The 19,060-nt window shown below is 47.4% G+C and overlaps 1 protein-coding gene across 1 annotated transcript in view; it reads right to left on the minus strand.

Moving 5' to 3' along the window:
* Positions 1–3,052: 3,052 nt before the first annotated feature.
* CD151 (CD151 molecule (Raph blood group)) overlaps positions 3,053–19,060 on the minus strand; it is a 33,709-nt gene continuing 17,701 nt past the window's right edge. Inside the window, 8 exon segments of the mRNA XM_009323425.1 lie at positions 3,053–5,239; positions 6,065–6,151; positions 8,470–8,625; positions 9,524–9,628; positions 12,136–12,210; positions 16,945–16,965; positions 16,967–17,143; positions 18,309–18,412. Coding sequence (XP_009321700.1) covers positions 5,180–5,239; positions 6,065–6,151; positions 8,470–8,625; positions 9,524–9,628; positions 12,136–12,210; positions 16,945–16,965; positions 16,967–17,143; positions 18,309–18,392 — 765 coding nt within the window. The 5' untranslated portion in view covers positions 18,393–18,412 and the 3' untranslated portion in view covers positions 3,053–5,179.

Below are 19,060 nucleotides of genomic sequence, written 5' to 3' on the forward strand. Positions count from 1 at the left end.
GCACAGAGCACCCAGCAGCTTTTCCCAGGGGTACATGCACACACACACACACACGGAAACCTGGGGACGTTTCATGGCAGGAAAGGTGAGAGCATTCCCCTTTGCCATTTCCTAAGCAGGCTGTATTTGTCGTAACTCGCCAGGGAGGAGGTATCGCTGCCTGCTCCTTGTCTTTCTCCACTGCCACAGCCCTGCTCAGCCCCAGCCCAGCAGGAAAACAAGGACATTACAACCACCGCCAAAGGGAGGCTTTATAAACGGCAAAAGAAAGGGGCGCGAAGGCCTCCCTGGGGGGGTGAAATTTCTCCCAATTAAATGGCAGGAGCCAAAAGGGCATGTTTGTGAACTGGTTTGGGGTTAGAAGCAGCCCTGCAGGGGAGCATTGAAACTGCAGGGACAGGGTGACTGCCCCAAAGCTGGACCCTTGTGGAAACTATTTATTGCTACATCTGTTTTCCTTTTTATTCTGAGCAAATTGTACTAACCACCCAGGCACCCCAAGAGAGCAGACCACTGGCTAATTGCTGTGAAGGACAATTAGCACAGCCCAAATCTCCAGGTCTGGAGGGAGAGAAGTCCGCACTCCCGCCTCAAGAGAGGTGGCAGCACCCAGAGACCTGAGGCTGCGTGGCCCGTGGGGATGCTGCAAGATGGTAATTGCACCCTCATCACAGACGCCGTGCAAGAAGTCAAGTCAAACAAGAAGAGAAATCGCTTTTAAGCAATTGCTTCACGCTGAAAGACACTGTGCTACAGACTTCACACATGCCACCCCACGACAGTCTTGCAGAAGGGGGGCTAATTTCCCTTTGAGGGTGGGAAAGGGTGACTGGAGTCACACTGCACCCCTAATGACACAGAGGGGAATGGGATGAGGCACGAGGAGGGCAGTTGCGGGCATTTCTTTCTGCCATGGCAGAACAGCTGAGGTTGCCAGGTGGCCGTTTGGGACACGCTGTTAACACATAGCCATCCACGCCACCTTCTGTGCGCCCACTGCAAGCGTGCAGGCAGGAGCCCAGCCTGCCCCACTCCTCCAGCCCCACCTCGGTAAACAGCCCTCCAGGACGAGCCCTCCTTTCTTCATTTGTGCTGCAACTTCAACTCACCTCTCCTGAAAACAGGCGGCCAGAGCCACACACAGGTCTTGGGACAAGGCCTCATAAATGGATGCGACCACAACCCTGTCTTACCCAATGCATCTCAGGAGTGCATCTGCCTTCCCCAGAGCGGTACCATAGCAGTGGCGCTGGCTCATCTCACCAGTCACCCACGTCTGTCTCCTCGCATATGCCAATACATTTGTGGGGTTTTTTAGCAGAAGTCCCTGCTCTGAGCCAAATGCAGGCCAGGTCAAGCCCTCAGCCTTAGTCTTGCATAACCAGTGCCTTGCTGCAGCATGAAAATCAGTCACATTGCTGGGGCTGGAAGGAGCGACCTTCCCTTCCAGGCGAGGGAACACCTGTGTGACCTGTACTGCACTTCCCTGGGGCTTGGTGACACCATGGCCCTGCTGCCCACAGAGCCAAGCAGCTTGAATTAGACTCACTTGAATTACAGGAGCTGAATTCACAGTGTACTGTGCTGAGCCCTGAGAGCCACCGAGTGGCCATGCCCATTAGCTGCAGGCAGGCGTTTCCATCTGGCCAGATACAGGCATATTTGAAACTTGTAATGTAATTTTCAATCTTAAATCCCAAAGGGTAATAAAAAAGGGCACACATCTGCTCCTCCTTTTTGACATGTCTGTGATGCAAGGTGGCTACAAGCTACTCCACAGCACATAGAGCAAATACTCAGCACATACCAGCACATAGCACCCACACGCACCCTGTTATCCCACAGTGGCAGGAAGAGGCAGCCCTGCTGCAGTAGCCCACCTATGTCCTTATAGTCAAGACAGAAAGAGGAGAGATTTCCACTGTCTTTGGGGTATGTGGAAACAGGGTGTAGGAGAGCACAGCAGAGCCCTGAGCCAATCCGTACCCTCAACTGGTCTTAAGCAGACCTGACTGCTAAATCTGTCCTGGTTTTGGTTGGGATAGGGTTAATTTCCTTCCTAGTAGCTGGTACAGTGCTGTGTTTTGGATTTAGGGTGAGAACAATGTTGCTAAAACCAATGTTTTAGTTGTTGCTAGGTAATGCTTACACTAGTCAAGGACTTTTCAGCTTCCCATGCTCTACCAACTGAGAAGGCTGGAGGTGCACAAGAAGGTGGGAGGGGGCACAGCCAGGACAGCTGACCCAAACTGGCCAAAGGGACATTCCATACCATATGATGTCATGCTCGGTATATAAACTGGGGGGGAGTTGGCTGGGGCATGGTGACCGCTACTCAGGAACTGGCTGGGCATCGGTCAGCGGGTGGTGAGCAATTGCATTGTGCGTCACTTGCTTTGTATATTCTTTTATTATTATTACTATTTTATTTCAATTATTAAACTGTTCTTACCTCAACCCCCGAGTTGTCCCACTTTTACCCTTCTGCTTCTCTCCCCCATCCCACCGTCAGGGGGGAGTAAGCAAGTGTCTGTGTGGTGCTCACTTGCCGGCTGGGGTTAAACCACGACATAATCACAGGCAGCAGCTGGGCCAGCAAGGTGAAAGTAAGTCACCCGATGGCAAAGGCCCTGTTCTGTCTGCCTCAGCACTCTGCACATGACGAGAAAGTGCAGCCTGTGTGACAAGAGGTCACTCAGTATCCCAGTGAGTGCAGTCAGGTGTATCACAGACCCCGGAGCAGTGCTGGGTGCGCACACCTCCATGCACAGACCACGGCTGACGTGCAATACCTGGTACCCTGAGGTTCTGCGACTTCAGCTCTCAGGGTGCCACACAGAGGAGCAGCCTACAGCACCCCATGGCAGCAGATCATAACCAGGCTGGCAAGATCAGTGACGTGAAGCAGATTCTTCCCCAGCTTCCTTCTCAGCCTGGCCCCTTAGACCAGCTTCTTCTTGAGGAACTGCCTCCTCACCAGCAGGATCTGAGGAATCCATATAAACCATCCGGCTCATGGTACCCCTTCAATTTTGCTACACAGCGTAAGTACAGAATGTTAAGCTTTATTTTTCTATTGGCCAGCAACTTAAGCTGCGTTAAAAAAAAAAAAAAAAGCAATGAACATTATTAACACCGAGAAAAAGTATAAAACAACTCAACGAACACAAGCCAACTTACTGTTCATATCTCATTCTTCCTGGCCTCTCCCAACCCTGTACAATTTATTTGAAGGGAATGGGTGAAGGCAGCTATGAAGATATGCTTAAGAAACTAGAAATATTGCTTCAAGCAACATGCTCAATACTTTCCTCTTAGTTAGTAGTCAATACTTGTCAGGAACTTGACTATAAAACAAGAAATAATTTAGAGATTTCTCCTTTAGATCATTACACAATAATTTAGATTTCTTTCCCCTCTTTCCTACTGCTGTGGAACCAAGGATACACCTCAGTTCCTCCACCTCTCTTTCTGCATTAGTTAAGGATTATTTCACGGGGCTGATGTTGATGGGGGAGTTTCAGATTGACCTGCTCTGAATTTAACTTGTCACCCTTTAGTGCCAGTCCAAGATTTCTGCTCTGTGAACTAAAAATCCCAAGATGCTGCAAGACCCTTAGGGGTCTGGGTGATTTTGCTCATGTTAGCTGTCTGCTGCCAAGGGACAGGACTCAGTCGGCACCACTAAAAGGCCAGGAGAGGGAATAAATTTGTTTGTTTATAAAAGGGCTTGTCTTCACTGCTTAGCAACACCAAAACCCCACAGCCCTTTCTGCTTCATGGGTGTAACAGGCATACCAGGAAGGTGAGAACAAGACAAGAGGCACATGAGATCCTATGAATTCAGGCTAAGACCCTGTTGGCATCACAATGGCACTGAGTCCATGGCAGTGCTGATGTCTATGTCCTGTATGTATCCAGGATCCCAATGCAGAGAGAATATTTAATTAAAACCTATTCCTCTGCAGCAAACAGACAATTAACCCAGCACTACCAATTTACCAAGTACACTGGGGCAACTGGTTGAAGCTGACTCTCCTGACCTGCTCGGCAGTAACCAGTAAAGTGGGCTTCCAGATCTCATTAAAGCCAGAAAACCCTCAGCTGATTAATGAGCTCTTTGGAGGCTGATAAAACATTTGTATATATTCATTTCCTGCCCAAGAGAGACAAGCCTGGAGGTTTCAATTAGAAAAATCAAGCCAAGGGCATCTCTCAACATGTAAGAGATGTGAGAAGGTATTTCCACTAACCCAACAGGCTAAGGGGTAGCAAGATATGCCAGCTCCACCAACAGACCAGTTCTTCACCAAACCTCAGCAGGGGATAGGTAGGAGGAAACAAAGTTTTCTCACTCACACTAGAAGCCACTCAATAAAACAGACTAGACCCAAAAGAACTAGAAAGTAGTCCATCGTCTTTGCTCCAGAATCACTAGGAGACAAAAGGCCTCTTGTGGCTCCTAATGGCACTGTGTTGTCAGAAGCTTCAAGGAAGAGAAGGAAGGATTGCTGAGAAATCCTAAGGCACCCACATCTTGGCAACGTCAGAGTCATGACAAGATTTCAACTGCACCAAGTTGTGCTCCCGATCAGCAGGGGGAGTAGCTCCTGCCCCAAGGAACCAGACAAGCATCCTCTCAGGTGGAGAACAGCTGTGTTAGGACATTGGTGCACACTTGGGAGGAGGGAGAGAAATCTTCCACGTATGAGAGACTCAGCTCTGGCTCCAGCTCAGCGCAGAAACATCATCTGTCCTCACAGTCAATGCCTGGTGCTGCTGAGCCACTTCTCAGAGAGCAAACCATGGTTCTTGTATAGCATCCTGATACCTTCATGTTGGCTCAGGAAAAGCCTCAAGAGAAATGGCCCTGAATAAATCTTGCTTTGTAGTTATAACAAGGGACTGTTTTGCTAAAGCTTCTACCAGAATATCCACAGCTCTTTTGTTTCTTGACAATGAAGAGGACTCGCTGAACTCCTGGCTGCCTTGTACACAACAAGGAGGGTGACTTTCCCCCAGAGGGGCAGGTAAGGCGGTGCATGGTTTGAGAGGCATTTAATTACAGAGCCAAGTCCTCAGGTTACAGACACTTCTGTGGTGGTGGTGGTGGAGAGTGGTCAGGTTGGCAGGCGCTAAGGGAAGTGGCAGAGGGGGAGCGACAGAGTTCCCGCAGTTATTAATATGGTTCTGGCTTTAAACTCTTGTACAAGCAGCAGGTGAAAATCATCCCAAAGATCTACAGGGTGTAAAGAGAAGAGAGAAATGCATGAAAAAACAGAATGGAGGCAGTGGAGGCAGCAGCTTGCAAATTAACAGTCTGCACCCAGACTGGAGTGGTAGCTAGCTCCTGCCTGGGGATACCGCACTCCAGCTTGCAGTAAGCAGCAGGAGAGAACATAATCTGTGCTAATCCTTGTAATTAATCACCAGCAACTTCTCTGGGGTGTAATTTGGCTACTTGCCAGAATGAAGGGGAAGATAAGGAACTCTCAGAGACATCTGCATCTGGAAGAATGCAGAAGAAAAGAATATCCTGTGCTCTCCCCTCTAAAATGGGAGTGGGGGGCATCCATATCCTACCCCATTATTCATCACCCTCTCCCAAATCATTTGCGGACCCACAGTGCCTTTCTTCAACATGACACAGCCAAGGGAGAAATTCTGGATGACAAAATAATCCTAATGAACTGGTGTAGGAAACTCCTCCAGACTGGCTCTTCAGCTGCACGGGCAATCATGGCACATCCCCACAAGAGGTCTCTCTCAGGCTGCCAAACCACCTGCCATGGACAGCACTGCCTTTCTTTCCCACAGCCCTGGAGCAGAAGTCTCTACCCCTTGCCCAGCTGGTTGCACTCCTTCACCAGAAGCAAATTTTACAGATCGGCAGAAGAGGCTTTTGCTTTGGAGCTAGTGAATCCTCAGGTCCTCGAAACACCTAGCAACTTTTCCTTGCCAGGCAGGGAAGAGCCTAAAACATCCGATTTTTTTTCCATCCCTCAGCTCTGGAGTTCCTTTACCTTCTGCCCAGCACCCCCAAAACTCTACTCAGCCCTTTTACCTGCACGCAAGCAATGCTGATTCCCACTGCCCCGATAATTTTCAGATGCTCTTGAATGAAGTTTTCCAGCTTGGTAATGCAACCACTCTGCAGGGTGAAAGGAGGGACATGGAAAATCAGCTTCATTTTAACCTCTTGTTCACTTTAATCCAATGGTTGCAACCCTTGAAAGCAACGCTATAAAAAGCACTGTCTGTGAGCAATCTCATCCCCCAACATCACTGGAAAAGCTGATGTAACGATGATGTAAACTGCATCATGTTTTGTATTGCTCTGGACCTACTGGCTCAGGAACTGCCAAACAAACCCAAGGCAGCTGCTAGCTAGACAGGAGAAATGCAGAAGAACCAGCCACATCACACAGAAGGAGCGTGTCATTTTTCTCTGAGATATGTGGAGGAAGGTTCCCTCACTCACTGCCTAGCAGATGCCTGGAGAGGATGTTTACTCCCATCAGGCCAAAAGGCCAAGGAAATGCTGCTGAGTGGATCCAGTACCAAGAACTCTAACATGACAGGAGCCTTTTAATAGTAAATTCCTCCCACTGCTATTTATGACAGCAACGAGGTTCTGTGAGAACCTGGAAAGCCAGGCTCTGCCTGCCTCTGCCTTGCAACTGCATCCTTGGCTGGCAGCATGACCTCCCTGTTTCAGGCCCAAGTTTTTGTTGTCATAAGGCAAAAATAAATCAGTAAGAGCATTCTCTGTTGGGTTTTTTTTGTTTGTTTTGGAAGAGTTCCCTTTAAATAATTAAACTGTTTGAGGCAGGTTTTCCATGGTAACATCAGGGGGATTTACTGTGTAGGCTACAGCAGTGTCCCATGGGTGCTGGGGGCCCTCCTGCCCCAGGAGTTTACAGTGAACAGACATCTACATACACGCAGGCAGAGGGAAGGAGTGAGCACACAGCCCTCCAGGGAGGGGTGGCGAATGCCTCACTTTTCCCATGCCCGCATCAGGTTTTAGAGTCAGCCCCAGCTGCCCTGATATGAAGCAGTTATTCCTGTTCCCTGATCTGACCCTTTTCTAGATTTTTCTTCCCCAAAGCCACTAAAATCCTTTCTGAACTCTGACTGAGACCTCATATCATGATATACAGCATCTGACTGTGGATCCAAACCTCCCCTTACAGCTTTTTCTCCTCTAGAGCTTGCCCAATACATTTGGCAGCCTACAGGGCCTCTCTTAATAAAGCAGCTGGGCAGTCGCCTCCAGCTTCATGCAGCACAGAGAGAGGATGGGAATTGCCAGCCCTGCCCCTCAAATGGTTGTGGGTTTCCACTCTCAGAAACACCTCATCAGCCCTTGGACTCTTTCTGTACTTCCTCGTTGAGTCTTGCCTGGAAGGCACAAACCTTACAGGAAAGCCTTCTTCCTGAACAGCAAAATCTAGCCTAGCAGCTGGACATAAGAGGGGCTTTGGTAGATCAGAAAAACTGGACTTCATCTCCCTATTCATTCCACAAAGATACCTGGTTGGTTTCCTTTTAGCTGTTTGAGTTGCTTGGCTTAATGAAGATGTTATTCACATTCCTCTTCCGAGTCCTGCTCAAAGCACAGACTGTGAGGAGAAATACCTGCTCTGAAGGGGCCATCTCTTCATCCACAGCCCTCCTTAACTGTTAGGGGGACAGGAACAAGGAAAAAGCTCCAGTTGCTGCTCCCGAGGCTCAATACAGCCAGCCAAGGTGCTGGTTCCACTGATGAGAAAAAAGGACTATGCTACCCCATAGAGAGTGTCATAGTGAGCAAGTCAAAGCCAGATGACAGGACTGGAAGGTGTCAAAATAAATGTAAGAACTTTTACCAGCCTTATGCAAACTGGATGAATAAATGGTCTGAGAGCTACCTGTTTACTTACTCAGCTAGTCTGGGATTCAATTTGCTTCTTCTAGAAAAGAGACAAGCCCTTCTATCTCAACTCCAGCCTTCTTTTCAGCCCAAACTGCAGCCCACTGGAACTGGCCTAATTTGTCTGCTACGGGGCCCTCTTTCTTCCCCATATGCTGTTTCTTCACGCTGTAGGTCAAATCCCACTATCTCAATCAAGGACCAGAAGTATCTCCATTTGCACCTCGCTGAGTAATTCCAACAACAGGAAGCTATGTCAAATGTAGGGCTCACATCCAAGCCTCTTGCCAGAACCAACAACCTCTCCCACTTCCGCCTATCACTAGCATACTCCATAGTAACAAATATAATTTATTATTTTTCTCTATATCTACATATAAAATAATAGCGTAGATGGCTGAATGCTCAACTAGAGAAATTAATTCTGTTTTCTAAGGAATCCTACTGACTGAAGCCTACTGACAGTTTGCAGCAATAACCTAACACCCTCACTCCCTGCCCACCTGCTTTACATACTTTATGACAGTCAGCTCTGAAGTCCTTTTGCTCTTTACCTCCTTGTAGATGTTGGAAGGATGGTCTCTTCGGCCACACAGGTCGGTTATCGTCTTACAGCAGCTGTCTGGGACTTTCCGTCCATTGGCCTCTGGAGATTTGATCCACGAGCTGTTAGCCCAGTCTGTGTAGTTGTTGCTCCCACAGCACTTGAACTGCATGCACACAGAGCAAAGGCTGAGCCTGCAAAGCACTGCAACCTCCTTCTCCCTCCAGCCTCCCACACCAAGACCTGGGCTTCATCCTCCTTTGCAGAGAAACTCTAGCTATCTCACAGGCTTTTTCTTCTTTTTTTTACGCTACTATAATTATTAATGACTTTTGTGTTAAGAGTCCCCAAAATGGCCATTAAATATCAGCTTCATCCATCTTTCAGCAGCTGTGAGTTTTGGTTACTACTGGGATGAACTGTAACCAGAGTGCACCTGCAGCTGCCTCAGCTCTTAACCACTGGACTGGAGAGTGTTAATGGTGACAACAGGATAAGCTGAATTACCAGTTACTATTGCAAATGCACCTGCTATGGCAGTATGCATATAGTAGGCCCCATGCTTTGAAAGTGCCTGTGCACAAGGGTCCTTTCTGTGGGAAAGCCTGTCAGAACTGCAGCAGCCCTAATCTGAACCACTCCTGAGCCAAACACAGCTAGCAACAGTGGCAGGAAGGCTCTTCTTTCATTACATCTTGCTCTCTAGGGTACTGAGAAGCTTAATGAAAAATGTCAGCAATTTCTCCAAAGCTTTGAAGTGGGAAGTAGGAACAGCTGTCAGAGTGACTTGGCAGCTCCAGTTCACTCTGGGAGCAATTCAGATGTTGTTTCCCCAGTGCTACTGGGCATGCAAATCAGAGATCATACCATGCAATTCTGCTGGTTGTGTGGCCCAGGCCCTGCACCCCACCCAACCTTGTCTTGAATCAGAAGAAGCAGAACATACACTCAGCATACAGAAGAAACATCTGTATGTTGGATGTCAAGAGCCCGTGATGCCTTTTGTGCGTCTGATTTTAAGCCCTGCAATTGCATTAATTCTCCCTGCCTCTAGAGATACCTACCTCCTGCTGCAGTTTGTCTACTGCACTGGTAACACTCTCTTCTCCCTCCTGCCGGTACTTCTGGGTCATGGTGTTCTTCAAATTTTGCTTCAGCTCCATGCTCAGCTGAATGGAAGAGACAAGTCGGATAAAATCACAAGGCAAACTCACTCCTCAGAGTGACCCAGAGCCCTGCATACGTTCCATTGCCTTTGCTCCAAGAGGAAAGCATAGAGCCTAGGGGAAGCTACAGCTTCCTTCAAGATCATCCTCCAAGGTTGGACTGGACAGGCTTATTTCCAACTGATTACAGATCATGCCTCCATTTTAATAACTGGAAGGAGGTGCTTCAGGACGAAGTTTCAGCCTGTGCTACACATCACCATATGGGTCCTTACCTTGAATATGTAAGATTGCCAAGAGACGCCTGCATCAAAAAAGAATACAAAACTGTGCCTGCTTTAATATGAATATGCCTATGAGACCACGTGCAGTCTTCTCCCTCTGAAGCCTGTGACAAAATACTAAAAACCAAATCACTGTCCAGGAGCAGGAAGAAATCAGAGTCCTGGGCATGTTGGACTGAAGCCCTCTAGTCTGAATAGTTCTTGTATCAGCACCAAAAAGGATGCCACAGGAGGGAATTAAGTGTGCAATTGCAAAAGTACTGCAAGGCTTTTCTTGATAACAGTGACAGAGAGATGAAGTCTGATTTTGCAAGTACAGAATTTCTGAAAGCATCATCATAAACCACTGGCATGTTCAGATGATTGGATTCAAACATTTATTCCTGTGGAGGCTCTTTTAATCAAGCTGAATTCTTCTCACCCATCCAGGTGACAGCCAAAAAGTGCCAAAGAGCTGCATCTTTTTTTTGTCATCCTGGTTCATACAGCAACACTGCTTTAGTCCAAAACCTGTGAAATTCTAAGTTTCCTATACCAATAAACAACGTCAACATGCATTTTAGATGGGGTCAATGAATGAAACGGGTCGGTAGCCTCTCTATACACCTTTTATTCTACACAGTAAGTAGTAAATGAGAGGTCAAACATCTGGTTATGCTGAACTGTGCAAAATACAGTCTGCAGTTTATTTTCCCTTTGAAACACCTTCTTCCAACCCCATGTATTAAATGGGGACAACACCTACCTCACAGAGATGATGTGAGGCTTCATTCATTAATATTTGCAAAATGCTTTGAGATCCTGGGCTGGGAAGCTCTACAGAAGTGCAAAGGACTTAGTGTAATAAAAAGAAAGGAAAAGGTTCAGCAAAAAAAAAACAGCAGCTGGAAGGCATCAGAGGCAAATAAAGAGGAGAGTCCATTAGCAGAATTATTACTTGGGAGAAAAGCAGTTACCTGCGGGCTCACGGGGAAGAACTGCAGCATGGAATAGAGGAGATAAAAGAAACAGTTTAGACACACACTTGCAAACCTTAGACACCAAAGCAAAGGCTGAAATAAAAAAAGTGGCAAACAAAGCAAGCAGCCTGCAACCAGCAAAGAAAGGGGATTTGTCAGCCAGAGGGCAAGGGGAAGTGCAGCTATTGATCAGAGATGCCCTCAACTGATCTAAAGCACTCAAGGGTACAGCTCTGAGTATGTTGTTCCTTATTTCAACCTAAGGATCAGCTCCTCTTCATCCATTGTCATATATGAACCTCGTGCCTTTGCATGGATGGATGGATGGACCCTGGCTTCCTGCCATGCCTGCCAGGATTGATCTTTCCCTGTTAAATACGCACACTCATACCACTGATCCCTCTTGGCAGGAGCCAGCACAGTTCTTTGGCTCCTCACAAACCGCCAGTGCCCATCTTAGTGAGGCAAAGCACAGAAGGACCAAGAGAAAAAGGAATGGCAAGGCATCCTGGCAGTGAAGCCAACAAGATGGCATGTCCAGCTGCTTTTCAGACAGCCACTTGACAACAATCCTAATTTGCCATTTCCAATCAATTTCCAGACATGAGAGCAACTTCGCAGGCTGTTTGTGCCTTGGTGGTTAAACTCCCTTTGAAAACAAAGTGATGACTTAAGCCTCTGCTCTCTGCAACTGCAAAAAGTGCCAAGCTAGAACTGCAGCTGTTGAGCGCCTGTGCTGTTCTCCGCCCCTCAGCTGGGCTGGTTAAAGCTCTCAAAAACTTCTTGACCGGAAAGGACCTCTCAGCTGGATCATTCATTATCTTTGCCAGTTCAAAAGTATGGCAGCCAGCTTGCTGGATGCAGCAGGAACTGTTCCTATGTCCTGAATATACTAAATGGCACTAACGTGATTTCAGTTGCTTGCACTATGCCTTGAAGGGCATTAGGAGGATTCCTAGATCTACACAGCCTCAAAAATTGTCTTCTACAAGGCTCTGCAAAAAAACAGCGCACAAAGGTGAACCACAGGAAGGAGCTGAGCAGCAAGGCCAAGCAGCCTCCCTAGAAGTCCCTAGACCACCACTTTGTCAAAAACAGTAAATAATCCAAGGTCTTCTGTATGGCGAGGGCAGTGAATACAGACACGTGGAAAGGTGAACCACAACCAGACCCTACGTCCCAAGCCTCCAAAGGGATGGAGAAATGGGATGACAACCAGCTATTTTCTCTCCTTGGTTTGAGCCTCTAAGGACTAATGTCCACTCACCTGCTGGTAATAGATATAGGCCAGGATTCCAGCAATGATCTCCAGGAGAAAGATGCACAGCAACAATATGAAGTACTGTAAAACAGTGGGAAAAGCAGGACATTAGAACAGAATGTAAGGAGATGCTGGGAGCCAGCTTTTTATTAGCTGGTAAAACGCATTGACTTCATTAATGCTTTTCTACAGCAGTGTTCAAAGGCAGGGGCTGGGATTAAAACCTCAATAGGGTAGGAAAGGAACAGTCCCACAGGTTAAAAAAAACCAAACCAAACCAAACCACAGTATAACTGAAGACAAGCAGCAGCAAGTGTGAGTTTAACTCACAGAGCCAGAGGGATGTAGAGAATGAAAAAGTGGAGGCAACTGAGATAAGATCACTGGACAAAAGAAAGTGGTTGCTGGATAACCTGATGACTACACTCAATATCATAGAAAACATCTGATTCTGACATCAATACAAAAAAAATTTGAAGCTTTTGCTTGTTTTGATATTGTTTAGGGCCTTTCCCCAAGTTACTAAGGAGCAATGTATGTTATAATGATGATTCAATAAAGCAACAAAGGGCCCATTTCACCAAGAATATAGCAGACCAGCTAAGCATAAGCATAAACCATAGATTTATGTTCCCAGTGACTTCTGTGGGGCTTAACCACAGACTGAAGGGCACTATTGTAGCAGATGGACTTTAGCACTGATTCACACTCAGGACTGCGACTATATGTTCTGCTGAACTAGGATCTAAAGGGAAAAGCTCAGTATCCCAAAACCAAAGTGAGAAGAGCTCTTAGAAGACTAAGAGAACATGACTATTTCTTAAAAGGGCTTAATGGCAGTGAAATGGAAAGGGATGTGCTCTGCTTACCACAAGGAGAATCAAATAGACAGTACAGAAAACTGTTTGGGAGCACTGTTCCTATACACAAACAGGAAGGGAAGCCAAACCTATGAGGAGGAACATGTGTACTAGATTAAAAGGACTGGGCAGGCCTGAAGACAGGGTGATGTGGCCACTTCCTCGTTAGGGTCAAAGAGGGCTTTTCAGGGGGAACCCCTGTCCTGACACACAGCCCCTGCCTTGCTCCTGGTCAGCAACGAACAGTTTCTTTACAGATCCAGGCTGTTCTATGACTGGTATTAAATTCATCTTTCTGTAGATAAAGCTGAAGAGATACCAGTTCCAGCCATAACAAGGACCTCATGCTAAGGCCCTGTAAAAGTTTGCCTCCCCAGGACAACAACAAAATATCTCCCATTTTCTGTTTTACCCCTGACCTTAAGAAAAGGCTGTTTCCACGGGATGAAGCAAACAGCTCTCTACAAATGTAACTGGACACCAAACCATCTCTCCCTGGCACAAAGAAGGACAGTGAAGACCTGGACAGAGCAAGCTGACCTACACAGCACAGATGCTTTTTGTTGCACAAGGGTTACACTCCCACTGTGCACCCTTCTTGGCTAGGTATTTCCAAGCCCCTTTGCAGGAGTAAAATGACACAGATGCAAACACTCAGGCTTCCTCTTCTGCCCCTGTTGGGATTCAGCAGCTGCGAAGGACGGACAGCTGGGTTTTATCTGCAGACCAGGCTTTAATCTGAGCACACAATCTCAGGCTTTCACTCCCCAGCCCCACACTCTCCCCCGTGGCCGAACACTGACCATCTCTGCAGAGGCCTGTACAAGGTACCCATTCATACCAGGGGAATGAGTCACCCAGTGGAGTGTGGGATAGCTAAAGGCTGGTCCCAACACTCACAGGAGGTTGAAATGGGGCAAGAAAGGATCGGCATGCCTTAACACAAAGGCTGGCTTTCTTTTGTTGGGACCTAGTTATGTCCTAACTGATGCTCTGACATCATCTCTCTGCCAAGGAGGGAGCAGGAGGGTGGCAGGATGCTGAGAACCACCAATGAACTGGAAAGTTTCTTTTATTTATTTTTCCCTGCTCTGTGTCATCATGTCAGAGGCATTCAGGTAGAGCTGAGTTGTGTCACCACAGCTTGGCTTGTTGTGCTGGCTTACGGTGGCAGACAGAAACAAACATGTATCCAGCAGACCTTAAAAACTTAAGTCACAATGCCTTAGTAAAACCTTGTAAGGGAGGTTAGTGCATCTGCCACCCACGCATCCAACCTGTCCCTGCTGATACAATGCCACCATTATCCTTATCTCAGTCTCATCATACCCTCAGGGCCACTTAAGTATCATGCTGACATAGGGGAGCAGCAGCTTTCACTTTGGACACAAACAGAGCACAGGGCTGCTCTCCTTGCTCTTCATCAGGAGTTGCAGGGCTTTCTTACAGAGGTCCACTCTGGGAGAAGTAGGCTAGCTCTGGCATGGAGCTGCAGGCACATGCCCTACTCGCTTCCCAAGAGGCTGCAGAACAAGTCAGAAATGTAGCATCACCCAAAGGCCTGTAGTACACATATGCCTGGACCTGGGTGGGCTCTGGGCAAAATTTACTCTTACTCTGGCTCCAAGCCAGAGTCAGGGCTATGTGGTGTCTCCTCAAGATCTACAGGGTCCAGATTTCTTCCATCCAGCTTCAAGTGTCTGAGTGAAGCACCAAGCTCTAGTGTGTTTTCTCTGAATAATCCAAAGAATGGTTCAACCCGCCTACAATCCAAATCGCTTTCCGGAGAGATCTTTCTACTACCTGAAGAAGAGATAGAAAGCAACTATACTCCTAAATCAGCAACCTCACTTCAGTGGGATGGCTCCAGGCTGAAATGCAGCAGGAACGGAAATCATAACTGATGTGTGTTTCCTTCTCCCTATCCAAGGTAGCTAACTAGAAGTGGCAGAGCTGACTCTAGAGTGGCAACTAGAGTGGCAAGCCTGAAGAAAGACACCTTCTTTCTTTACATGCAAGGTCTTCTGTTTGATGGGTCCTTTCCTGAGACTCCTGCTTGCATACTTTTGTGTATGAAAGCATGCATCTTGACTGAAGTATAATACAGTAGTGGTTTGCGTGCTTGTAAAGAGCTGGATTGCAGTATCATGGCCAGCCAGGCTGCAGATCCACTGCCATGCCTGCTCATGGAGCCAGAGAAACTCCACATCTGCTGCCCAAGCCTCAGAACTTCACCTGGCTAAGGAGGAACACAAAGAAGGCAAATAAGCAATGACATAAAAAAGGTAGCACAGCTGTGAGTGATGAGCAATGAAATACTATGAAAAGCCTTGAAGTGGGCCCATAAAAGTCATAGCTAGGTAGAAAGGCAGCAAAACAATTCACAGCTTCCTGAGTCTTCCACAGAAAAACAAACTAAAAACCAGATATGCATTTTACAAACAGCACCCAAAGCTGTCAATAATTGATTTTTAAAAGCACCAAGGAGGCACTGGGGAGAGTGGAGAGTGCTGCTTACAGTGCTCCCTCCCATATTTACGTGGGCCTCTGGTACAGAGAGAAATTGGGACAGGCTGGCACAGACCCCAGCGCACTGACTGTGAAGCTGTCAGGATTACTGTGAGCTCAGAGCTGGCAAAGGCCCCCAGCCAGGCTCACCCAGCCCTGGCAAGCACAGCCCTATCTCTTGTGCAGATTACTCACCAGCAACCAAAGCAGAGCACAAGCAAGAAGAGACAATAGGTCTGTCGCAACCAGCCACTCTGAAAGGACGTGTGGTGTAAGGAGACAGAGTGACCTTTTGTTCCCAAGAGACAATTATTAGTTTTCTGTGGCAGAATAACAAAGAAAACCCCACCGGATTTTCATCCGTAGCTTCTGGCTGAGGCAAAGAGACAAAGGGAGGTCTCTTTGGCATGGAGAGTAAGTGAAGTGAGGCCAAAACGGACTGCTACAGACCAGGAGCCTAATGACAAGTACCAGCAATGCACTCACTGTGTCCTCCTCTGTGGTTTATTCTCCCCTTCCTGGCCCTACTCTGCCTCTCACAGGGATTACCAGGCCTTCAAAGCAGTGTTACAAGCATCAGGCTTGCTCACGACTCCTATTTCTGCTCCTCTATCCAAACAGAAGAGGGGAAATGGGACAGTCAGGTGAATGAGGATTTGCAAAGGAAGGAGCTGGTGAAGAGTTGCTGAAGTATCCTTTTCTGTAACTGTGAAAGCAAAGAGCCACTGATTGTTATTTCAGTCACTGCACTCACCACTGTAGCCCAGATACTAAAACAGACTGCTGCCACACTCCAGACTGAAAGGGAGATTTGAGAGGGAGGAAGCGGAATAGAAACCCTAGGGCTGGTCAAAAACTTCAGTGTAGGTGGGTGAGCAGGGAGCTCAGGAAGTAACACAGGGAAAGGCGTAAATTGTGGAAGCAAAACTAAAATAATTTTTTTGCAACTAAAGAAAATATTCATTGGAAATGTTCTGATTTTTGACAACCAAGTGAAAAAGTGTGTTAATTTGGCTTGAACCTACCATCATTAAAAGCCAGTTTTGTTACAGGTGTCTCACATTTTCCTCTCTCTTCCCATTTTCCAAAAGAGAATATGGGATGGGCAGGGGAGAAGGAAGAGACAAAAGCCACGAGATTTTGTTTTGAATAGTTTCAAATAGACGTTCTTACACAAAGTATAGGTGTTACGACTATGTACTTTTGAACCATGCAGTGGTAAGCACATTCTTTGGGTGGATGAAAGGAAATGCTCTGCAGTAGAACCTGTCCCCTAGGACAAGGACAGCACTGCTGTTAGGAGCTGGAGGCCTTAGTGGTATTTGCTCTAGGACAAACAAATAATGTTGGTGCAGAACACAACCAAGATATTTCCCTCCCTCCCAGCATGGTTCAAGAGAAAATGGGGTGAATCCTCCCCCAAACAAAACAACCAAGCAAAACTTACCACTCTTAGCAAATTCCGACGTCCGACGCGCTTTGAAGGTGGCACAGCAACCAAGGATGCCAGTAACCATGACAACCACCCCAGCCACCACCAGAATATAAGCTGTTGCCGAATATGTGCTGGAGGAGAGCAGGCTGATGTAGTCACTCTTCTCAGCTAGTGTCCAGGTGCCCACTGCCATCACAGCCCCGCCAGCCAGCTGGGTAGAGAGAGAAGCAAGCAAATGAAGGGCATTTGATGTGTGAACTTCCTCACCTTCCAGAGCAACTGGACTGGGATACCAGGACGTGCCTCAGCTCCATAAGCTGAGCCAAAGATGATCTACAGTAAAGGAAGGACTCCCGGAGGTCTCACTGGGACCGGGAGCAGGCCCCAGTGCACTGGGAGGGGCTGGGCTTCAAGGCGGCCAGTTTAGCACTCCAGGCAGCCCGAGATGCAAGCTATCTGAAGCATCTACCTGTGCACAGCAATTCATACTTGGACCAGAGCCTTCCCAAATGTAGCCACACTGTTATCTGGGCAAATATGAAAAAATGTCAAATCTACTGGGGTGCCACCTAGCAGCAGAGGGGAAGAAAACAGCTTTACATCAGCAAGCTTTCCCCTGTTTGTCAGGGAGCAACACTACCAATGAATGACAACCATGCCCAATATCTCCTTCCTAGACTATACATCTGGAGAGAAAGCAGTCAAGGAACTAAAAAGCCTTGCTGGTTAAACTGTAACCCTTGCAGCAAATGAACATGGAGAAACCAACCAGACTCCCAGCAGGCCCTTCTCTCTTTGCAAGCCTTGTGTTTCTGGAGGTTTTTATGCAGCTTCTAGTAAGCTCAGACAGTTTTCCTTAAAGGTCTGACCTGAACACTCCAATGCTCTGCCCCAGGTAGCAAAGGAAAAAACAATCCTTTGGCATCAGTAACTTCCTGGTGGTAAGCATGACTCTAGGAAGCTCTAGTGTGGACGCAGCTGCAAGGTGTTTGTTATCGTTGTTCTAGCTGTCCCTCTCCACTGCCAGGGCTCCCTCTGACATTTTGAGAGGAGGAATGGCAAGCCAGTGGAGTCCTCAGGCTCCCTGACAAAGCAAGCCAGGTGAAAAAACAAAGCACGTTTACAGGCTCCCTGTTATTTTCTATACTTGGTAACATGACCTAGGAACAGCCAGAGACTACAGTGTCAAACCGTAACTTCTGCAGCCTGGGCAGGCAAGCCCAAGGTATGGGATTTCATCCCACAGGACAAAATCTGTGTGCTACTGATGTCAGCACTTTTTGACAAAGACTTCATCAAGCCCAAGATTTCTGTGCCCCTGACACCAAAACTGCCGTGCCATCTTAGCACCTCTGAAATAGACTGACATTTCTTACCCAGAAAAAGAAGTTGAAGATGAAGAGCAGGTACTTGAGACAGATGGTCCCACATGTTTCCTTCTTCTCCGTATACTCACGCATCTTTCTGGCTCAGCAAGTTCCTGAAAAAAAAATCAGAAAAGCTTGAGTTAGTGAGTCATCACACCCCTTCTCCCAAAAGGCCAGCATTACTACTCTCCTCCTGCAAGAACTCTCACTTCTGACCTTTTGCTGAAATAAGCTAGCGAGCAAGCCATTCAACTGACTTCAGGGATGCTAGACAGTACTTGCTTAGATAAAGAGCTCTTGTATCCAACCCAAATGGGTGACCTACACAGCACAAGACCTCGCACAGTGTGAAAGGGAGGCAGATGGTACCAGCATGTGGCCTTCCTGTACTGCCTTCATCCTCTTCCTCTCTCCCCATCCTGCTGCCACTTCTGTAGACTCATTTTCCTTTAGATAAATACTTGCAGTGCAGTGTCCTGGTTTTGGCAGGGATAGAGTTAATTTCCTTCCTAGTAGCTGGTACAGTGCTGTGTTTTGGATTTAGGATGAGAACAAAGTTGATAGCACACCGATGTTTTAGTTGTTGCTAGGTAATGCTTACACTAGCCAAGGACTTTTCAGCTTCCCATGCTCTACCGACTGAGAAGGCTGGAGGTGCACAAGAAGGTGGGAGGGGGCACAGCCAAACTGGCCAAAGAAAACATTCCATACCAGTGACATCATGCTCAGTACATAAACTGGGGAAAGCTGGCGGGGGGGGC

The sequence above is a fragment of the Pygoscelis adeliae genome, unplaced genomic scaffold (genome assembly GCF_000699105.1).
Source record: "Pygoscelis adeliae isolate BGI_AS28 unplaced genomic scaffold, ASM69910v1 Scaffold5, whole genome shotgun sequence".
In the NCBI taxonomy this organism is placed as follows: domain Eukaryota; kingdom Metazoa; phylum Chordata; class Aves; order Sphenisciformes; family Spheniscidae; genus Pygoscelis; species Pygoscelis adeliae.